Raw genomic sequence first — 20,468 nt, 5'->3', positions numbered from 1 at the left:
TTTTCTAGGAGAACTGATACATTTACTGGAGTTTGAGCTTGAAAGAGAACTCTAGTGGGCCATCAGATGCCATCCCTCCATCTGATGCAAGATTGATTTAATTATACAAATACCGTCTACAAAAATAGATGAATGTCAAGTACAAATTTGTTTCCTGTGTTCTAATACATGTGCTCTTGGTCCATGAATTTTAGCATGCATGAAGAGATTGTTGGCTTGAAGTATACTGTAGTTTATGGTTGTTACTTTTTCTCCCATGCTTTTAACCTGCTGCTGTAGTCTAGCCCTGGTGTTTCTGAAAAAAAGCAAGGAGCAGAGGTATTGGTTTACTCAGCGTTGTGGTCCTGGGAGCTTGAGGGGGCTGAGTTTAATTTCTGTGTAACTTTGAGGAGTTTTAGTGAACTTCGGCAATTCACATAGCAACTCTTTGTGTCCAGACCTCTTGTAGAATGAGAAGAGGATCACTGCTCTGGGTGAAAGCAGTACTTCAGTATAAGTACATGTATTGGGTCTGGCTGAGCCCCACAGCAGCCCTCACAGTGCTTTGCTTCTATTGGTAGCTTGAAAGGTGATGGGAACACACCAGGGTTTTGATTACTCTGCGTAGTTCTGGCGTAGCATTGGGGCTGTCTCTCCAACCTTCCCCACTCCTCTCGCCAGCAGGCTGGGGGTGGGCAAGATCTTGAGAGGTAACACAGTCAGGACAGCTGACCCAAAGTGACCAACAGGATCTTCCATACCGTATGACCTCTGCTCAGATATAAAAGCTAAGAGAAAAGAGGAGGAAGGGGGAGGCATTCGTTATTTACAACTTTTGTCTTCCAGAGCAACTGCTGTGCGTATTGAAGCCCTGCTTCCCGGGAAGTGGCTGAACATTGCCTGCTGATGGGAAGTAGGGAATAACATCTTTTGTTTTCCTTCACTTCCACGCACGTGACTTTAGCTATTGCTTCATTAAACTGCCTTTATCTTGACCCACAAGTTTTTCTTCCATCTTGTTTTCTCCCCCACTGTTCTGCTGAGGAGGGCAGTGACAGAGTGGCTTGGTGGGCACCTGGCATCCAGCCAAGGTCAACCCACCACAGGACATTAAAGTTTTAACAGCATTCAGATACTGAATGGAGGAGGCCATGTGAGTACCCAAGATGTATCACTGTTATCTGTAATCTGAGTCAGAAAAGCAGAAACAGTGATCACCAAAGTATTTTATTCAAATGTGTTACATCTGGTTTGAACGGAGAAATCCTGAGCATGGATACCTTGTGTCATTAGATTTAAAATATTTTGTAAAATGACCCATTCCTAAAGTTCTTAGTCAAAACTGTCGTTAGCTTCAATGATAGTTTGCTAGAATAATGCTTGAGTGAAAAGTTCAGGAATTGTTCCAGTAAATAACAAATAACTGAAAACAAACTTGTTTACTCCTCATTCCTGTATTCAGCATGTATCTGGGAAGGAAATAAATCTGCTGCGCACCCCAGGGTAAAGTATATTAATCAACCAGTTATCTTGTTAAGGGAAAATAAATGACTTGCTGCGCTAACTGAATACATTGGAATGCACAAACTTTGCAGTGCTGTTAGCAATCCGCTACTGACTGTCAGCCATCCAGAAGCTGCTAGAGAAGTTAAAATACTGGAGGACTGCAACAGCAGTGTAGCAATACATTCACAAGCCCATATTATATAGTGTGGCCCAGAGCCAGCTGCAAATCTTTATTATTCAGGTGTACCCTTTGGCAGGCTTTCTTCCATTGAGGCGAGGGTGTTCTGCTTTTCCCTCATCAGCAAGATGTGGACAATCTACAGCATCCCGTTCAGTGATGGATTATTATTTTGTATGATAATTGCAACAACAACAAAACCCAATAAAAAGAGACGTTCCACAGGGACAGACTAGATTTTATCTATTTCAGATCACTTATTTTCATTCTTATAGGAGTGTGGATGGTGGCGTTGTTGAGAAAACACATGCAGAAAGATGCAGCAGGCTAAGGCTGTTTGGAGGCAGTCCAGGGCAGGCAGGCAGAGTCACTGTGGTGTGTGGTTTTTTTTAAAAAAAGATAGCTTACAATTGGACACATAAGGGCACAAACAGGGGTAGAAAGAACCTTGTTCCTCCATTCTTCACTCTGAGACAGCCATACATGAGCTACCGAGTGCACCAGAGCCATGAACCCCATGTAAGGAGAGTTTCTGCCAAGCAGGTACATCAGTCAGCCAGTTGCTCCGCATCCTCTAGGCTCAGAGCTCTAAGTCTTCCCATACCTGTCTTAGTATATATAGCTGTAATCTTAAACAGGGGATGGCACACTTGGGCACAGCAGTTGTCTTTACATGAACATTAAAATTCAGTCATTCCCCTTCCTTTACTGCTGTTGCTGTTTCTTTGAGTTTTAAGAAGCAGGCAAGGGGAGCTGAAACAGAACTCATTAAAAGATAGCAGAGGGTCAGCTCTAATTACAGTGAGTCTGAAGGAAGCCATATATTAAAACATTCATGATTTCAGAATTGCCATGTGTGTTTCTTAGATGTACTGCTATTTCTTCATAGGCTCCAGAGTGTAACAAGAGGCCAGTCTTTCTTCCCTGAGGTACTTGATATATGCAGGGAAACTCTGCTACCCTGTCAGAAAGAAGTATGTAGGCTTTACTGCCTTGTTAGACAGGTATTTGTAGGTGTAAGTGGAAGTTTGACTTAGAGACAGCTGTTCAGAGGTAGCAATTCCGGAATGCCAAAGGACTTGAAGCTAAATGCTCTCATCTTTCAGGGAAATCTAAGGATCTAAGTCAAGCAGGTGATTAAAGAGATGTAGGTGCCTAACTTACAGATAGGTATTTCTAGAAGCATCTCTGCAGTTTCTCTAACCCTTTGAGGTCATCTGTCAGGTCAGTCACAAGTGAGAGCAGAAGCTGGGTCTGCTGGGAATCCCCATGCCAAGCATCCACCTGCAGGAACAGCTAATCATTAACAGCAGAGCTGTGATAATTCTCCTTTGATTCATCTCATATTTAAAAAATCTAAATGGCTATTGAATAGTTAAAATACACAGTGTTAAACTGATGTTAAAATACAGAGATTTTAAGTCATATAGTCTATTTGAAGAAGAGACTTTTTTTGGGGGGGGGGCTTGAAACCCTCTATGTAGTAAATACTAGCCAGTAAAATGTTTGCTGTTGTTTGCTTTGTAGATGTATTCACTTAGAATATTTGGATTCCTTGTTGATAAGATTTGTATTAACCTCTGAATCTCCTCCAGGACACTTTAAGACAAGCTGCTTAGTAGACTGTGAAACAAAGGTTTGTTTAGAGCTCTCTTCAGCCCAACTGTTGAGCTGCAGGCACCATGGAAATAATCTGGAACATTTGCATCAATCCATGCCATGTCAAGGGTAATTCTCACCTTCAAGGAACAGCTCACTTCTCTTTTGTGTGTATATGTGTGCATGTGTATTTCTGTTCACTCATATAGAAGAACAGGGGATAGTTAATTGATTGCTTTCTGCAATGTAAAGTATAAACACTGTGATTAAATGAGCTACTCTGATTAATGATTTTATAAACTCTTGTGCAATGACAATAGTAAAAAGGGAATTGCAGCTGTTACTTCAGCAAGAGGCATCCATGCCATTTTCTTCTCATAGATTGTTATCCTTGTGTCTCAGAGTTCAGAACTTGAAAGGAGGATATGTAGCCTATTTGTTTGTCCATTGGAAAAAAACCCCAAAACTGTTTTTCCACACACTTCATAAGAAAATACAGTAGTACCAGTACCTAGCAATAATAATAAAAATGATAGTAAGTTGCAATTGCACTTTAGCTGGAAATACTTGTACTTTGTTGTTCCTGGAAGGTGATAATAAAGCAACGTTCAGCTTTTTGTGTTACAAAAAGAGTCAAGGGTGAAGACCTTAGCAGATGCTCCAAGGTGTTTTTTCCTCTCTCATTAAGCTGTTTTGAAAATGCCAGTCAATTTGGTGCAGTTTGCTCTGTGCCAAAGGAAATGGATTTGCTCTTGAGAAGCATTATCATCAGCTGGAGGGATATGTCATAAGACAGGTTTAATTTAATTCCATCTAGAGTGGTGCAAATATCGCTAAGGGTGGGGAGATTATCCCATGCCTTCCTTCAGGTTGGTGGTAGCATTTTAACAAGAAAATCCAAAGTGTCTCATACAGTGTTAGTGTTGCCACATTGTGAAAGGGCTTCAGTGCCCTGTTTCAAACCTGAATTAATTTAGTCCCCAAATCCCCTCACGTTGGATGGTTAAAGGAGGGTCTAGATGATGATGAAAACACAAGCTGTTCTAGAGAACTGCATGTTTGCAAAGGTGTTTGCTGATGGGCGTGGGATAGACAAGAAAGGGTAGGGACTTTTGGAAAGTATTTATTGAGAAAGTTTACACTGCACATTTCTCAGTGCTGGAGGCAACTTCTATTGTTGTAAAATTCATGAAGGTTACCATATGCTAATTTTTTCTGCACCTCATAAAACTTATGATCATAGCTGTCCTGAGCCAACAGCTACTGTTAGGTGTACACATACACACAAATAAACCTGCAGCTTATACAGGTAAAATGACTATACAGGATGTGTATGTCTATGAATGTATATAATCCAGATTTCAGTGTCCTGTTTAACACTTCTGAAAAGTGTTCACAGCCCCTTAAGGATGCTCTGCTGCTGCTGCATGGCATTGTAAACAGAATGGCTCTGGAGTTGAGCATAGTGCTGACATAATGCTGATAAACAAGAAAACCCTCTGTGACACATCAACGGACTTGTTTTCCTCACCAAAGCCATGAGGAACTGTAGTGTGTGCTTACAGAGTTACTGTGTTACTTTCTCCACCTTACTAATTAAAATAAGGATTTTTAGCTAGTTTTGGGGTTTTGCCACTATATGCTGTGTTGCGCACTTTTGCTCTACATCTTCATCCTGTTGGGTTTTTTCTTTACCTCAGTTGCTGCAGACAGGAGTTAACATACATGAAATTTACTCTAAGTCAAAGGCTTTGGGATTTTTTGTTTGTAGGTTTATTTAATAATTTGTGTGATAGCAAGCTTTTGGTGCGCAGTAGGATTTTTATGGTTCTGGTGGAGAAAGCTGTTGGTGTGCTGCTATGCCAGGTAAATTTGTTGAATTATCTGCTTTGAGAAAGAAGCTGGTAAAAATGAGGAAGCTGGAACTTCATGGCCTATTTTTGCTGTGGATAGATCTTCATTAAATGTAGTCATCCATTGTCTCTCGTTCAGCATGGTAGCCGGGGCTAACTAACAAGGTGGATCATTTCAGGAATTTCCTGGTGTCATGGTGAGGGAGATGACATAAAATGGAGTCACATCTTTAGAGCTAATACTAAGCGAGTTGTTCTGTCCCACCATTGGTAATTGCCTCCCACTCCTTGTCAAAGGAGTGAAATGCCTTAGTGTCAGTTTGGGAGTGTTTCTGATGGTGCTGATGGTCCCTCTGGCAGGGAAAAATGAGCAGATTGGGCTGTGCTGGTCAGCAGAAGGTTTCTTTTGAGGTAGGATTGTGCTGGCAAAAGTGATTCTTCTTGCTGTAGACTGAGCCAGCTCATGACCACTGGGTCCTGAAGAATCAATTGAAATTTGCCAAACACCAGCCAGTCCTCTGCAGAAGAAAGTTGTTTTTTTTCTCAAGTCGCTGTAGAACAAGCAGGCCAGGAGAACTCTGGATTCTGGCTGAGACAGCAGCAAGGTAAATTTAGGGGAAAGCACCACTCGCCTCCCTGACCCCCCCAATTAATGGATGAGAGACTTAAGGATGCAGAAACTTATTGTCATGGTCAGGCCTAAAGGCAGATCTGTGGGCTCCTTGGAGCTCCCCTGGCAAACAAATCCAAGACAGGAAGGGCTTTTCTAAAAATAGTGCAGAGTTTTATTTACACAATTTTTACAGCAGGTATTCACAGAGGTGTTGAAATTCTCTTTGGAATTCCTGAAATTTGACAGTAACCCTCAATTTGAGTCTCCCAGGGTGCCCTGCATACACAAAATGAATGTGCCCTCATCTCTCCACCATCAGCTTTACTTACTTGTATGTCATAAACCAATGAAGCTGGTTGATATTATGGGCTCAGTCCTGCAGTCAAACACTTGCTGAATTCTATGGGAATTTTGCCATGGGAAGGATCACATAAAAATCTTTGGTACTGGCCTAGGTCTGATATGAAGACGTGTACATTACTCGTGCTGGTGAAGGCTTAACAGCATGGAATTACAGAGAGATCTGATGGATCTTCCTTCACCTCCTCAAGAACAGTAGTACCTCACAGTGTCTTTGACTTTAATTTCTTTTCATCTCAAGAACGCATAACTCCAGCAAGATGTATGTTGTGATTGCAGCCTGGCACGTGGATGGAGGGGAGTGTGAGGGGCGGCAGTTTGGGATAAGCTGAAGAAACCCATCTTACACATCTGCGGTGGATTTATTCCCGCCCAATGGGTGTAGGATTTCGGGTAGCTTTTTCTCCAACATGATCTGCGCAGCCAGAAACAGAAATATATGTTTACTGACTTCTGCTTTGGTCAAAATAATGTTAACTGACTTCCAATAGGCACCAAACAGATCATCTTACCTTCTTGTTTTTGAATTACTGCTGTACTGCTGATCAGTGTTGCTGACTTAGGATTTTCTTGTTGGTGTCAGAATACCTTCTCTCCATATGGCCCCATTGGGATCTCAGACATTTTAAGGAATACACATGCATTTTACTTGTTTCCAAAACAAAAAAGCAACATAGATCATCTTCTGGGGCTATTAATTTATGCACTACAACTGAAAGCTATTTTGAATACAACTCATGCATCAGACAGCCCTACAGGTCTTTCTACACATTCTGTGCTGTATCTGATAGCTGGCTATTTATAAGATATCTGCATGTAATACACATTGCCCAGCTTGTCTGTCCTTTGAATATAGCTAGGGTATTGTAGAAGCCAAAATTTTTCTTTATTAATTTGTGCTGGGTTTTTTTCCCCCTGGGCATTCCTGATTTCTTATATGAAGAGATAAAAGTACCTGCTGTAAGCGATTCATTTTTGGTTTTAGTATCACATATACCTTGTGAGTGACTTAGATTTACTCTGGCAGTTGCTTTTTTAAAATTAATTGAAATTAATTGATTTTCTTTTTTCTTCTTTTTTTTTTTTTTCCTTCATCCTGGGTTGAAATGTATAAAATTAGAGAAATACCAACCTGTGAATTCAAACTGATAAGGAAAGAAGTATCCAGGTTTTTCTTTTAATGTTTCACTGACATATGGTGCTTCTAACCTAGTGACAAATTAATTGACTAGATGTAAAAGAGATGGACAGCGCTTAGCAAGGAAGGACAGGATATACATTATAAGACAGCTGGTTCTGCCTCTGTTGGATTATGGAGACAATATACATTGGACAGCTAACGAGTCTCTGTTGCATAAGATAGATTCTCCTTATAATAGAATTGCATGCTTTGTCTCTAAATGAGGATATTATACACACCATTGCACAATGTTTGGAGAGCTTGGTTGGCCCGTGTAGAGGGTTAGAAGAGAAATAAATTGGAAAACAATTGCACATAAGACCTTCAATCTATCAACTGCTCCATATTTATCCAAATTACCATTACACTCTTCCAAAATACAAATTTGTGATACATTCAGGGGTGGAATGTTAATACTGACCAGCCAGATTTTGACAAGGCAGATTTTTCTTTCGCTGTTGTTTTTAACTTGCATAAAATCTTGCTTCCTCAGAAAGAAAAGGTGGTAGTGGAAACCACTTGTAGTGACTTAACTAAGAATAAACTCTCAATTTAATTTTTGCCACTATGCAAACTTCAGTCTGAGTCTCGGGAGGTTTTGATTTTTCCAGAGGTAAACTGTGAACAGCTCCATTTATAAGGAGCTCTTCCTCAGTAATATTCCGAGTTTAAGGGCAATGCTTGCAAAAGTAATTTATGATTTGAGAGGCTTCCATTTTTGGGTCCCAACTTGTGACCATTATAGTGCACGGGTTTTGGAAAATGCTGAGGTCTAAAAACTCTGGATTCTGTATGCTCTTGAAGATTGGACACCTGGAATTTTAGATACTCAAAATAACAACCCATTTTTGAAAATCCAGGCTCAACCGCTGAGCAAGGCCAAACGTAGCAATTGTAGGTGATGTGACGGTACTGTTTCCCACATCAACAGAAGGTTTCTGTGGTAAGAGTTGCAGACAGAGCTTATAAAAAAGACAACACAAAGGGGTTTTCTCAAAGCAAGTGTAAATAATCACCTGTCCTACATCCTACTTGGCATTTTTGTCTTTTCAGTTATATCTTTTGTCTGCTAGTTTGACTTCCAGTCAAATAACCATCCTTTTTAATTCCAGCTCTCCAGGTACCAGACAAGGGTGGGATCTTCCTAAGTAATGTTAAATAATAATAATAATCTTAGTCTGACAGAGTAGATACTAAAAATACTGTAATATGCAAAGCTATGAAGGTGGTTTTGTTCAAAGCTGTATTCCTCAGACTGAAAACAAGTACCTCCTCAAAACACAGCTGAAAGCAGCATTTTGGTACAGAAAGCTGTAAGTGGGTCCGTGGTGTGGTTTTTGTTTGGCCATGGTTATATCCGATTTTCACAAGCACACTGTTCCAACTTGAAGGAAGAGAAGACACGTGACCAAGAGAAATTACTTGGTGGTAATTGTGCTCATCATAGTTGTTGCCATTTATACTTTCTGTCCCTTTCCCAGGACCCCTGCAGTTAAACTGAAATATGTGTGTGTGTGTAGATGCGTTTTGCAGGATTTTCTTTGGAAGAAGTTATTCTTTCATACAGTCCTTCCCTGACATCTCTATAGCCTGCTCACATCCTGTTGGGTGAAGCTATGATCCTTAATGTAAGGCAGTGTGGCTCATAAGAAGAAAGACTGCAATAAGCACAGTTACTAGTAATTAATTTCCCACCCCTGGATACTCTTCCAGTGACTTTTATATTCTGTGTGGTGAGGCGTGCTCACTGATGACAGTGTTTAAGAGTATTTCATTCGTGGTTGGAAGTAGCTGGATGTTTCTCTTAATGAGCTCTCCCACTGCTATCACAACAACTTTAAATACCTTATGGCTAGTGGGCAAAGACTGACGCACAGGCAGATTTGTTTCTGCAAATATCTTCCTGACTGAGTTGCATTTTTCAGTGAGGTTGATTTCATCACAGGTTGTGCTGCTGCTATAGCAGTTTTATAAGAGCTCTTCCTCTTGGCTTTTTCTTAGGAAAAGGAGAGACTGTATGTGGAACTGAAGCACATCTTGGCCCGGCAGCCTGGTCCTGAAGTCGCAGAGCAGTTGCAGCATTACCAGCACACTCTCCGAGAGAAGACTAAACAGCTGAAAGTAAGAGATGTCCTCTGTGTCTGGCTGAGGGGCTGCCAGGCTTGCAGATTGACTTCAGGAAGATTTTTGATGAACAGTGTGTGTGCCTTAGTATATTAGTTCAGGAAAATAAGGTTTATGCTGCATCTCTCCAAGGGGGAACCAATAGATGTAGAACTTTTTTTCCACATTATGCTAGTTTGTTTCATTAAAATAGAGGAAAAGTGTTATTAGAATATGAGTGTGCAGCACAATGCTGTAAATGCTTTTTGGGCATTCTGGGAACCTATTGGTTTTCCATTAAGCTTATTCTTCTTCCCTTTTCTTGATCTTTAACTTCTTAAAGTTAAGATCTTTAATAAGCTAATCAAACCAATTTTGTTTTCTTTTTAACAAACTAGTGGGGTTATATTGAGAATCCAGTCTTAAATTCTTATTACTTATCTTGCAATGCATTCACCTCTATTAGACTTTCAACTTTTATATGGTTGACAGGAGTAACTTGTCCTAACCCCTTGTCACTAGAAGGGAGGATTTCCTGGTTCTGAAGGAATCTTATAGGAAACTTTAAAAGGATGATATTAAAAAGTGATTCTTTGATAGAATAAGATGATCTTCTTTTGTTCTTGCCTGCACGAAAGATCAGTCTCCTCAGGAGTTCATCTGCTTCTGCAGCTCCTCTCTTTGTTGAAGTCATCATCTCCTGTTCACAGCATCATAGTCACGTCTATACTAACCATGAGGAAAAAAATGCAGGAGCAGATGGGCCCTTAGGAAACAAAGAGACTGTTATGCAAATCTTAGCTTTTAGAAAAACAATGTAGAAAATGTAAAATAGAAGCCAAAGTTTAGCTAAGCTGAATGTGATTTGAAGTTTTCCATACGGTTCCCATTTGTCCTTAATGCAGTCAGTTGCTGCTGTGTATTTCAGGCACAGTATACTGTAGTGTACTGGCAGGCGCGCCATTCTGTGGTGCCGGGTCAAGCTATTCTTCTTCTTAAAGAAGAAGAACACACTGTGCGTGTTACTACTTTCTTTAAGGTTTGCTGATTCACAAGAAAGTGGCATTGTATTCATATTTACACTGCCTGTTACTACTTTGCCAGTGTGGATTGAATTACTTCACGTAACAAAGTGGATCCCTGTGAATAAACTTCATTATTATTAAATAAATCTCTGCTTTATTATTTTTTAAGACCTTCATTTAGGGTTTTCACCCAGATTTGTGTCCCAGAACATTAAGAGCCAATGTATGTATTAATACCATTCCCATAATGCTTGGGGCATATTTTTCATGTTTTATTGTGGTTAAATGGCATAGTCTTAATTTTGTAGATTGTCCTTAGGTAAGCAGAGGTGATCAAATGAAACATCCTGATAGAAAATGAGATGTGGTGGAGAATGGCGATGTCTTATATTGTTAAACGTAAAGGAAAAATTGCTTGTAAAAATACTAAATCACGTGTAAGTGAAACTAACATCTCCTGTTTCTCCTTTTTGTCTTATGTTTGTTAGGTTTTGTCCTCAGAACGGAATATGTATCAATCACAGAGCCAAGAATACAAACATGAAATTGAAAGACTTGCCAAGGAACTTCTGGATGTGAAAAAGAAGTATCTGGCTCAGAAACACAAGGAACAACATTACCTAAAGGGTGATGTTGTACTTCAGGCCAAGTATGGGAAAATAACAGTCTGTTTACACAACTTTCTGCATAAACTACATTTTTTTCAGACTCTTCTTTACACTTCTGATCAGCCATGGCCAAATTTGACAGAGGTGATAGGGTATTGTTGCCTAATTTTCCTGAAAGTTATCCATCATATTACTTCAGTCTGGTCTAGATTTACCATGATCTATGCCAGGACAAGAACATCCAGCAGAGATATTGCTGACATCTTCTGCAGTCCAGTTAAATTATTCATACCAATGAGATGGTGCCTAGAGGACACAGATTAGTGTTTGGTCTCTCACATCGAAATTCACATAGAGAATCACAGAATAGTTTGGGTTGGAAGGGACCTGTAAAGGTCATCTACTCCACCCCCCCTGCAATAATCAGGAACATCTTGCACTAGACCAGGTTGCTCAGAGCCCCATCCAACCTTGAATGTTTCCAGGGATGGGGCATCTATCACCGATCGGGTAACCTCTTCCAGTGTTTCACCACTCTGATTGTAAAAAATTTCCTCCTTCTATCTAGTCTAAATCTACCCTCTTTTAGTTTAAAACCATTACTGTCCTGTCACAACAAGCCCTGCTAAAATGTTTGTCCACATCTTTTGTTATAAGCCCCCTTTAGGTAATGAAAGGCTGCAATAAGGTCTCCCCAGAGCCTTCTCTTCTCCAGGCTGAACAGCCCCAACTTTCTCAGTCCTTCTTCATAAGAGAGGTGTTCCAGCCCTCTCATCGTTTTTGTGGCCCTCCTCTGGACCTGCTCCAACAAGTCCATGTCCTTCTTGTGATGAGGACTCCAGAGCTGGATGCAGTAGTGCAGGTGGGGTCTCACCAGAGCAGACTAGAGGGGGAGAGTCACCTCCCCCAACCTGCTGGTCACGCTTCTTTTGATGCAGCCCAGGATATGGTTGGATTTCTGGGCTGTGAGTGCACATTGCTGGGCCATGTCCAGCTTTTCAACCACCAGTACCCCTAAGTCCTTCTCCTCAGGGCTGCTTTCAGTCCATTCATCCCCCAGCCTTTATTGGTACTGGGCATTGCCCCAACCCAGGTGCAGGACCTTGCACTTGGCCTTGTTGAACCTCATGAGGTTCATGTGGGCCCACTTCTTGAGCTTGTCTAGGTCCCTCTGGATGGCATCCCATCCCTCAGGCATGTCAACCACACAGCTCAGCTTGGTGTTGTCTGTAACTTGCTGAGAGTGCACGCAATCCCGCTGTCTGTGTCATTGATGAAGATATTAAACAGTACTGGTCCCAATATGGACCCCTGAGGAGCACCACTCATCACTGATCTGAACATTGAGCTGTTGACCACTATCCTCTGGATGCACCCATCCATCAAACAGTCCCTGTCTCTCCAATTTAGAGAGAAGGATGTTACGGGGGACTGTGTCAAAGTCCTTACGGAAGTCCAGAGAGATGACATCTGTAGCTCTTTCCTTGTTCAGTGATGTAGGCACTCCATCATAGAAAGCCACTAGATTGGTCAGGCAAGACTTGCCCTTGGTGAAGCCATACTGCCTTTCTTGAATCACCTCCCTGTCCTCCATGTGCCTTAGCATAGCTTCTAGGAAGATCTGTTCTATGATCTTCACAGGCACAGAGGTAGAGGCTGACAGGATGGTAGTTCCCAGGGTCCTCCTTTGTACTCTTTTTAAGAAAGGGTGCAATGTTTTCCTTTATTCCAGTCACCAGGGACTTCATCTGACTGCCATGGCTTTTCAAATATTATGAGAGATCCTCCAACACTATGAGGACCTCAATGCATTTTACAAATTATAATTACAGTGAAACAGCATCTGACATTGTTGTCCCCACCTTTCTGCAAGTGGCAACTATGTAATCCTGGTGTAAGAATGATGCCATTGTTGTTTCCAAAATGTGGTAGTTGTGACTGATGACTGTCACCTTCTGGAGGCAGATATTGCAGGGAAGAGCATTCCCCATACACTTCTTGTTCCCTTTCTACATCCAGATGGAGGAAAGCGAGCAATGCTCAGTCTGGCTTTGTCAGATGTCTTTATCTTTTGATGAAGCCTAAGAGCTTTCCTGTAGGTAGTTGTCTATCCTTAACCCGTAGCAGTTTGATGGCATCTCCCTGCTACTCTCAGTCCACAACTGAGCATCCAGCTGCTCCTCTTGATTAAAAGAAAACAACTAGGATCTCAGTTGCCCAATTTCTGGCCCGTTAACGTGACCTAATTTGCAGAGTCTGAGAGATGAGACTATTCTGATAATGGATCTCCAAACTAGGACACCAAAACTATGAGTCACTTCTGAAAATGGAGTTACTGAATTTTACTTTTAAGGAGAAGATTTTTAGATTTCTGTGGTCAGATGACACAATCTGTTCCTGAGTTTTTCTGTGTATACCTTTTGTCTTTTGACTCCTTTCCATCCTCAGCCTGTCCCTTCCTCACACACTAAAGCCAATGATTTGCTACATTGCTGTATATAATTCAAAGCTGCCTGTATCTATTTCTTCCTTAATTGTATTTCAGCCAGCGAACAGTTTTGATGACTAAATTAGCAAAACAGTCAGTGATAAAGAGTGACTTTTGTCCACCTGAAATTGCATAATGTTACCTTAATGTTTGGAATTAGCAACAATTGTGCAGTGCTAATGGTCTTCCTGGAGCTTTAGGATCAATATGTGAGGCTACCATAATGCCTGATAATCCATTTCCAGCAGCTAAGTATCCTCTTCACAATAGTTTTAATGTTTCCATTTCAGACCCTGGCATCATGTTTCTTTTTTTTTCATCAGATGAGAAGAAATTCACCCATGTTTTGTTGTTATATTGGACCTAGAATTAATTCCTGTCATAACTGTTGAAAAAATCCAAGTTGCTAGCATCATAACTGCTTTAACGAGAATATTGTGCAAAGGGATGGTGACTGAACTTGGGTTTGTTAATCATACACGGTGAATGGAATTTTGTGTTGCAGGTCAATTAGTGCTGTACTCAGTACACTGTTTATAGGTTCGGGATGGGTATCTGCTGTTAGTGCAGCTTGTCAAGTGGTGGTTGTGGGCAGGCATGGCTGTAGCTGGATGAGCACCGTACCTTTGTGACATCTGTGTTTTGGAGCTAAGTTCAGATGCTGCTAGCGGCGCTTCTGCAGGATGATAGCATCTCATTACTCCCACCTCAGGCTCAGACTCTACCAGCACTGTGCTGCCAGCCCTGACTTGCACTTCTCTTGTCTTTGTGGCAGTCAAGCGGTGGCCACCTGCTGGGCTCTGCTCTCCTTTGTCCCTCATTGTTTTGTTCCCCAGTCAAACCTGTTAGACTACATCCTGCTTTGAAGGATATGCCCACTCCAAGACATAACTGGGCATATCAGTTCTGGATAACTGCAGCTTCTGTGATCTCTAGGCTGTACTTTGCGTTGCCCAGCAGCGGTGCGAAGGAAACAACCTTGTGCAGCCTTCCTTCTCCAAACTGCCAATTGTGCATGACATGTCTTGCTTTCTGCAACAGAGTGAGTGTGTTGTGCAGCCAGATCCTTCCCCAAGGAGATTCCACCCCTGACATACAGCCATTCCACATCATTGCTGCCTTGGGCAGGGCTGGGCAGGCACTGATGGTGTGTAGATGCTGGCCAAAGAACCAGGGCCCATTTGATTTGTACAATCTCAGGTTGCTCTAAATCTCAGATGACACAAAACCTCTGACTTGATCTCTATCATGCTGGCTAATGTTAACATCATGTCTGAAATAAATGTGGCTGGTTTTGCTAATAAAAAGAGGATCCTGTTAGGACAATAGCATTAATAGTATTATTGACTACCCTGGTATGAAAGAGAATTGATACTCTCAGACAACCTCACACAAAGGTATAATCTAAAGCTTTTATTGATTTGCACAAGACAGTTCTGGTTTGTGATTTAAAGTCTTGATACTGAACCAATGCAGCTTTCCATGGGATGCTGAAGGAATATAATGAGTGACAACAAGAATTTAGCTTTGTTTTGTTTCAAGCTGAAAATCCAATGTTTAAGATTTTGGTTGTGAATTTGAAATCCTCTTTTTCTGCTCTCTGATTCTGAATGTTGTCTTTCCCAGATATCTTAGGCTTTCTTTTTCTTACTCTTCCCATTCTTTCCTGCTTCTTGCACCCTTTCTGCTTCACTACTTTTTCTTGTTGCTTCTAGCACTCAGGTTCCAGTTTGATCTTGATAAGAATCAGTGAGAAAGATGGAGCTTAAATCCACACCAGAGACCTGATCCTGCAGTCCTATATATGTAAATAACTGCGCTGAGGGATGTCAGTAGTAACTGGGAGCTTTTGCACGTGGCTGCTTGCACATTAATTCTGCATAATATATTACAGTATTCAGCTGCATAGAATTTTCCATACTGATGAGTACATCTGTTGGCTGTCTCCATGGGAGCATGAAGAAAGAATGAGCATGGACTCTGCATCATTTTCTCTCTCCGGAGTTGGAAGCCCAATACTGAGATAGGATGAGCCATCTAAATATAGCATGTTAGTTTTTAGTGCTGTCAGCTGGCACATCCATGAGTGCTACATTGATACAATTGAGAAGAGGTGTAAGTGGGTTTTATGGTTAAGTTCATCTGTGCCATCTTTTGCCTATTCTTCCATGTCCATACAGGTTAAATTTGGAAGAGGAAGCATAACTAGTCACCTTACAGGGTTTCTCTGAACTACCTCCTCTCCTGACACAGTTATTAAGGGACAGAGAGAAAAGCGTTAATTCTAGGAAGTGAGGCTTTTTTCCTTACTGGGGACTGAGAAAGGGTTCTAAAATGGCAAGGCTAGATTTTGCAAAAGCATGGTTGCACTGATGTTTGTGTCTCAGTCTCAATGACTGTAAAATAAAAGTAATGGCAGTGACCTTCTTTGTAAAGGCTTGAGACATATGCTGTTACGATAACCAAGTGTACCTTTATGAATTACTGGTTTAATTTTAAATATCTCGGGAACTTTCTCTGAAAGCTCCAGGTGTATCACAGTGAGTATGAAATACTGCCCTTCATATTTGTTCTGCTGTGCTTACCTCTCCAACCTCCTAAGAGTGGAACCAGCTAACCCTTGTTCCCTTCTCTTAAGGCCATGAAATTTTAGCCTTCCTTGATCCTCAGATGGAGCAACTTCCTGGGGCTATCAGTGCACCCACAGCACACTGTTAGTTTTCTGCAAATATCACAAGCAGGGTAATTATCACTAGAACTTTGTTAAAATGTGAAGACAGGTAACACTATTTATTCATTGAAATTTGACAAAGAAAAAATATCTCCCCATTGTGCCTTTGATGAATGTAGCTGTTTGAAAACAAGCATATACTTGCTAGAAGGGGACGGTGATTAGAATCTGAAGTCATGGAACTCATGTACAAACTTGCTCTAATGAGATGCTCTGACCATTTTGGGGAGTAGCACAAAGAGAACTCATTTATTTCTAATTTTTAATAATTCAAAAAAAACCATCAGTAGGCTTGTAATTAGATCCAAACAGACACCTAGTCTTGGCAGTTTAGCCTAACAGGCTTTAATCAACAATTTTTCAATGGTCTCTAGATACATGGTTGCATCAAAGAACTTTGGAGGACACAGATTTCCTTACTTTGTAAACATCATTGGACTGCAGAATTAAATATTTTTTTTCCTTTTCTTTGTTTCTATTTAAAGGGAGAAGGAGGAGCGACTCCTGACTGCTGTGGAGCCTGTGTTTCCACGCCACCGGTCTGATGTTCGTCTCTTCAGTGTAGAGGGCTTTCCTTTCAAAGGACTCTTTCCCAAAATTACAGCATAAGAATGGACTCATCACATTCACATTCACATTCCCAGTTTATTACTAAACTCTGTCCTGGGTTGTTTTAGAAACTGTAAGTTTAAAAGAAATTTAGAATCAACTTTCCCTCTGTAATCACTGTCTTTCTTTTGGAAAATAAAGGGATTTTATAGTAGAATTGATGTAGTTTTGGTTTATGAGCTGTGGACCCAGTCTGCCTATATGATTCCAGCAGAAGCCTGCCCTGGTGTAACTGAATAGTGAAGACCATGCAGGTATTTCTTCTTCAGCACTGTGTCTTTATTTAGCACTGTAACACCACAAAATGCCTTAATGTGATGTAGTTATTTCCCCTTTATCTACCTTTGTTGTAAGCACTCGCTCCACTTATCTTCTGACTCAAAGCACCTGAAAGAAATGGGAAAACAGAAAAGAAGAAAAATTAATAGGCTGATGTTTCAAGCCCTACTGAGCAAATGCAAAATTAACAAGTCTTTACTTAGATGTACACATGTAGCAGTTCTTTGTGCAGGTAGTGTCTAATAGGGTTTATGCAGTGTTTGCTGCAGTTGTTAGTAAGATCAAGGAAGTTTGTGGCCACGATGTACATTATTAAGAATGCAATTCTGTTTACTCTGGTAGACGACAAGTGACATAATTATGTCTCTTCAACTGGGGAGACTGTACACACTGACTGGGACATGCTGTTCTCCCGCATAAATCCTTCCAAGCAATTCAAACTTGGACTCAAAACATGGCAAACTTTACTCTTTAATTTCTAGACACTTGGGCATTTTTGTAACTTTCAGAAATTGTTTTTGTAATACAGCAGGAGCCCTCCAACCTTTTCAGCCAAAAGAGATTTAATTACCATTCATTAACAAGTAAAATAACAAAGTCACGGCATGAGGTGCTGAAGTATAGAAAACTTTCAAGCTGTAAAATAAAATGTTTTGAAACTGATTTGTACATGGAAGCTTTTTCCCAGCCTGGGGGATAAAAATACTTGTCCAAAGAGATATGCTGATAAATATTTCACATGCACAAAAAAACCTTTTGCAAAGATTTTGTTCTTTCCTTTGGTGGAATACATAATTAAATATTAAAGCTTCTGTGGGAAACTTTTAATGGAAGTGTTTAATTCAAAGGAATCAAGTTAAATACGACAGGGATCTACTTTGCTTTTACATTGGGGACCGGAACACTTAGTCATCAGATCCATTGTATTTTTCTTTTGTTCCCAAAATAGCTATTACTGCTTTTTCACTGTCAAGTGCATTATGCTAAAGTTATCATTTTAGAGCAGTCATGCTGTCTGAATTGTGTCTTTTGTGTACCTGACATGTCCTTATCGTTAGAATAATTGAGAAAACTGACATGGGCACTTGAGTTTGATGGGATCCCAGGTAGGTTTTACTGAAGCTTTTAAAAGCCAGTATTTGCTAAAATCCTCAGTATCCAGCCTGGAGCAGGACTCTGCTATGCTTACTGATACTGGGAAGTAATTTGTACTGAAATAAATCATCAGTGTCACATTTATTAATTCACATGAATAAGAGGCATAGTTAGACTCCCAGAATACCATCGCACTGTAGAGAAGCAACTTATTTATGACACTCTGAGCTGTACAGTGTCCCCCTAACTTATCCAGAGGTAATCCAAGTCTGTGTACATCCTCCTCTCTGTTTGGTATCAGGGTTTAGGAGACAAGGTGACACAACGGTCAGAGCAAAGGAAGGGGAGCCAAGTGGATGGAATCTGTTCCTAATGGCATAAATTTCTATGAATACACTAATAAAACAGATTATTTTCCATATTTAGATGTATTTAATAGTAGCTCGTATTGCACAGATTGGACTATTTTTAGGGTAAGAAGCTCCATCCCTAAATGATTCCTGACCTGAATTTTCCAGTCTCTAAAAGGGGTGGGATAGTATTTGTCTAATGACTCGCAAAGGTGAATTCACTTACATTTAAAACGTGATTAGTCTTCTAGATTGAAAAAACAGAGGAGTGCAAACAAATGTGATTTTCTCATACAACTTGGTCTTCCGGTCTGAACGGCTGGGAAGTGAACGCAGTAAATTCCTCCTGCAAAATATAGGAGCTTTTACTGTGTTCATCCACAATTTCAGGCATCCAGATGTGAATGTGTTGGCTACTATCTCCAGTTTTATTGCATTATTTACTTACTACCATGGAAACTAAATTCACAGGTTAATTGGGAAAAGAAGAAAAGAAAAAAGGGCAAGAAAATATAGTTGTCAAATTATTGCCAGTAACTTTCAGCATAATCAGGAATAGAATAACTGCAGCCAGCTTAATTTATAGTGCTAGAGAGTGAAAACCATTTCTGAGTTCACATAATAGAATGGATTAAAGTACACCAAATCCCTTCCCCCCGGTCTATAAAAGTCAGGGAGCTTGAAAAATTGCTCTGGATGTCTGTGAACCCAGCTGATGCTGAGGTGCTTTTAGTGTTCAAGGATTTGGCTTGCACAGCAGGGAAAGGCAGAGCGTTAATGAGAGTATCATTTGTTCAGTAGCTTCTGCATTGTGAGCAGCAGCTCTGAAGTGCTTCTCGAAGTTTTGTTGCAGAAAAATGTTAATTGAATTCCAGTCTGTGCAAGATGTAAGCCTAGAAGTAGCAAGCATATCTTTAACTTCTTGTTCCTGTAAAGACATGTGAAAAGATGGAGGTGAAGGGCTATGATCCATGGCACTTAAGTTAGAGGAAATCCTTCTTCACTTTAATTGGTTTGGATTGGAGCTGTAGTAGCTTGCACAGTAAATCTCTCCTGGAGTCTTTTTCAGTAAGCAAAAGATGTAATATTGGTCATTTTCAGAGCACTGGCAATATGCAGATAACATTTTAAGTAGCTTCACATCTAACTTAAGCTCTGATCTTGTCTGGCAGGTCTGTTTGCAGCGTATTGTATAAGCATGACACAAAACACCATACACCAAACTACCAAGCTCAAAGGAAGGAGCGCAACTCTTCTGAGATCACCTGTCAGCTACCAAAGACATGGCACAGGAATCCAGCCCTAAATTCATACTAACTTCATGAATTCAGAGCAGCAGGAGCACACACTACACTCCTATTAACATGTCCTGCTGCACCCTTTGAGCCAACAGCAGCGGAAAACAGGTCCCAGCTCAGGCTTGGTTGTGTTGAGAGCTGCAGGCACCAGGGCAGGCCAGGGAGGCAGAAGCAAAGCCCAGGTGCTTGGCACCCACAGGCTTTCAGCAGCACCACAAAGCAGAAGCTTTGCTGCGAGCAAAGCAGGTGGTGCTGGGCCCTGGAGCACTAATGGGCCTTAATGGTGCTGATCAGCTCCACCTGGGCTCAGGGGCACCGTTTAACAAGCTCAGCCCTGCAGAGGAGCTTCCTGGCCTTTGGGGAGCAGCTGGCCCTTGCTGCACCCTGACAGCAGGACAGCTTTAGTACCACTTTCCCAGTACTGTTCCCAGAGCAAGCTGCTTTGGGATGGAGAGGAACGGACTGCACAGGAAACAGTGCTGTGGGTGTTGAAAGCCCAGGCGAGCAAGAGGAAAGGTTTCCCCCCACCCAGATCCTGCAGAGGAGGTGTTCAGCTGGGGGTCCCAGAGCACTGCCTGCAGGTGGGTTGCCAGTAACCATGTGAGTCCACAGTG

General features: G+C 41.1%; 1 protein-coding gene across 1 annotated transcript in view; it reads left to right on the top strand.

Annotated features, from left to right (window-relative positions):
• Window positions 1-16,989, top strand: part of CFAP58 (cilia and flagella associated protein 58) — a 60,656-nt gene extending 43,667 nt beyond the window's left edge. Inside the window, exons 16-18 of the mRNA XM_056352806.1 lie at window positions 9,270-9,389; window positions 10,885-11,045; window positions 16,709-16,989. Of these exons, the coding sequence (XP_056208781.1) occupies window positions 9,270-9,389; window positions 10,885-11,045; window positions 16,709-16,832 (405 nt within the window). The 3' untranslated portion in view covers window positions 16,833-16,989. The remainder of the gene's footprint in view (window positions 1-9,269; window positions 9,390-10,884; window positions 11,046-16,708) is intronic.
• Window positions 16,990-20,468: the final 3,479 nt, after the last annotated feature.

This window comes from Falco biarmicus, chromosome 9 (assembly GCF_023638135.1).
Source record: "Falco biarmicus isolate bFalBia1 chromosome 9, bFalBia1.pri, whole genome shotgun sequence".
NCBI classification, from domain to species: domain Eukaryota; kingdom Metazoa; phylum Chordata; class Aves; order Falconiformes; family Falconidae; genus Falco; species Falco biarmicus.
Note: the sequence above shows the minus strand (reverse complement) of the source record. Positions and strands in the feature narration are given on the sequence as shown.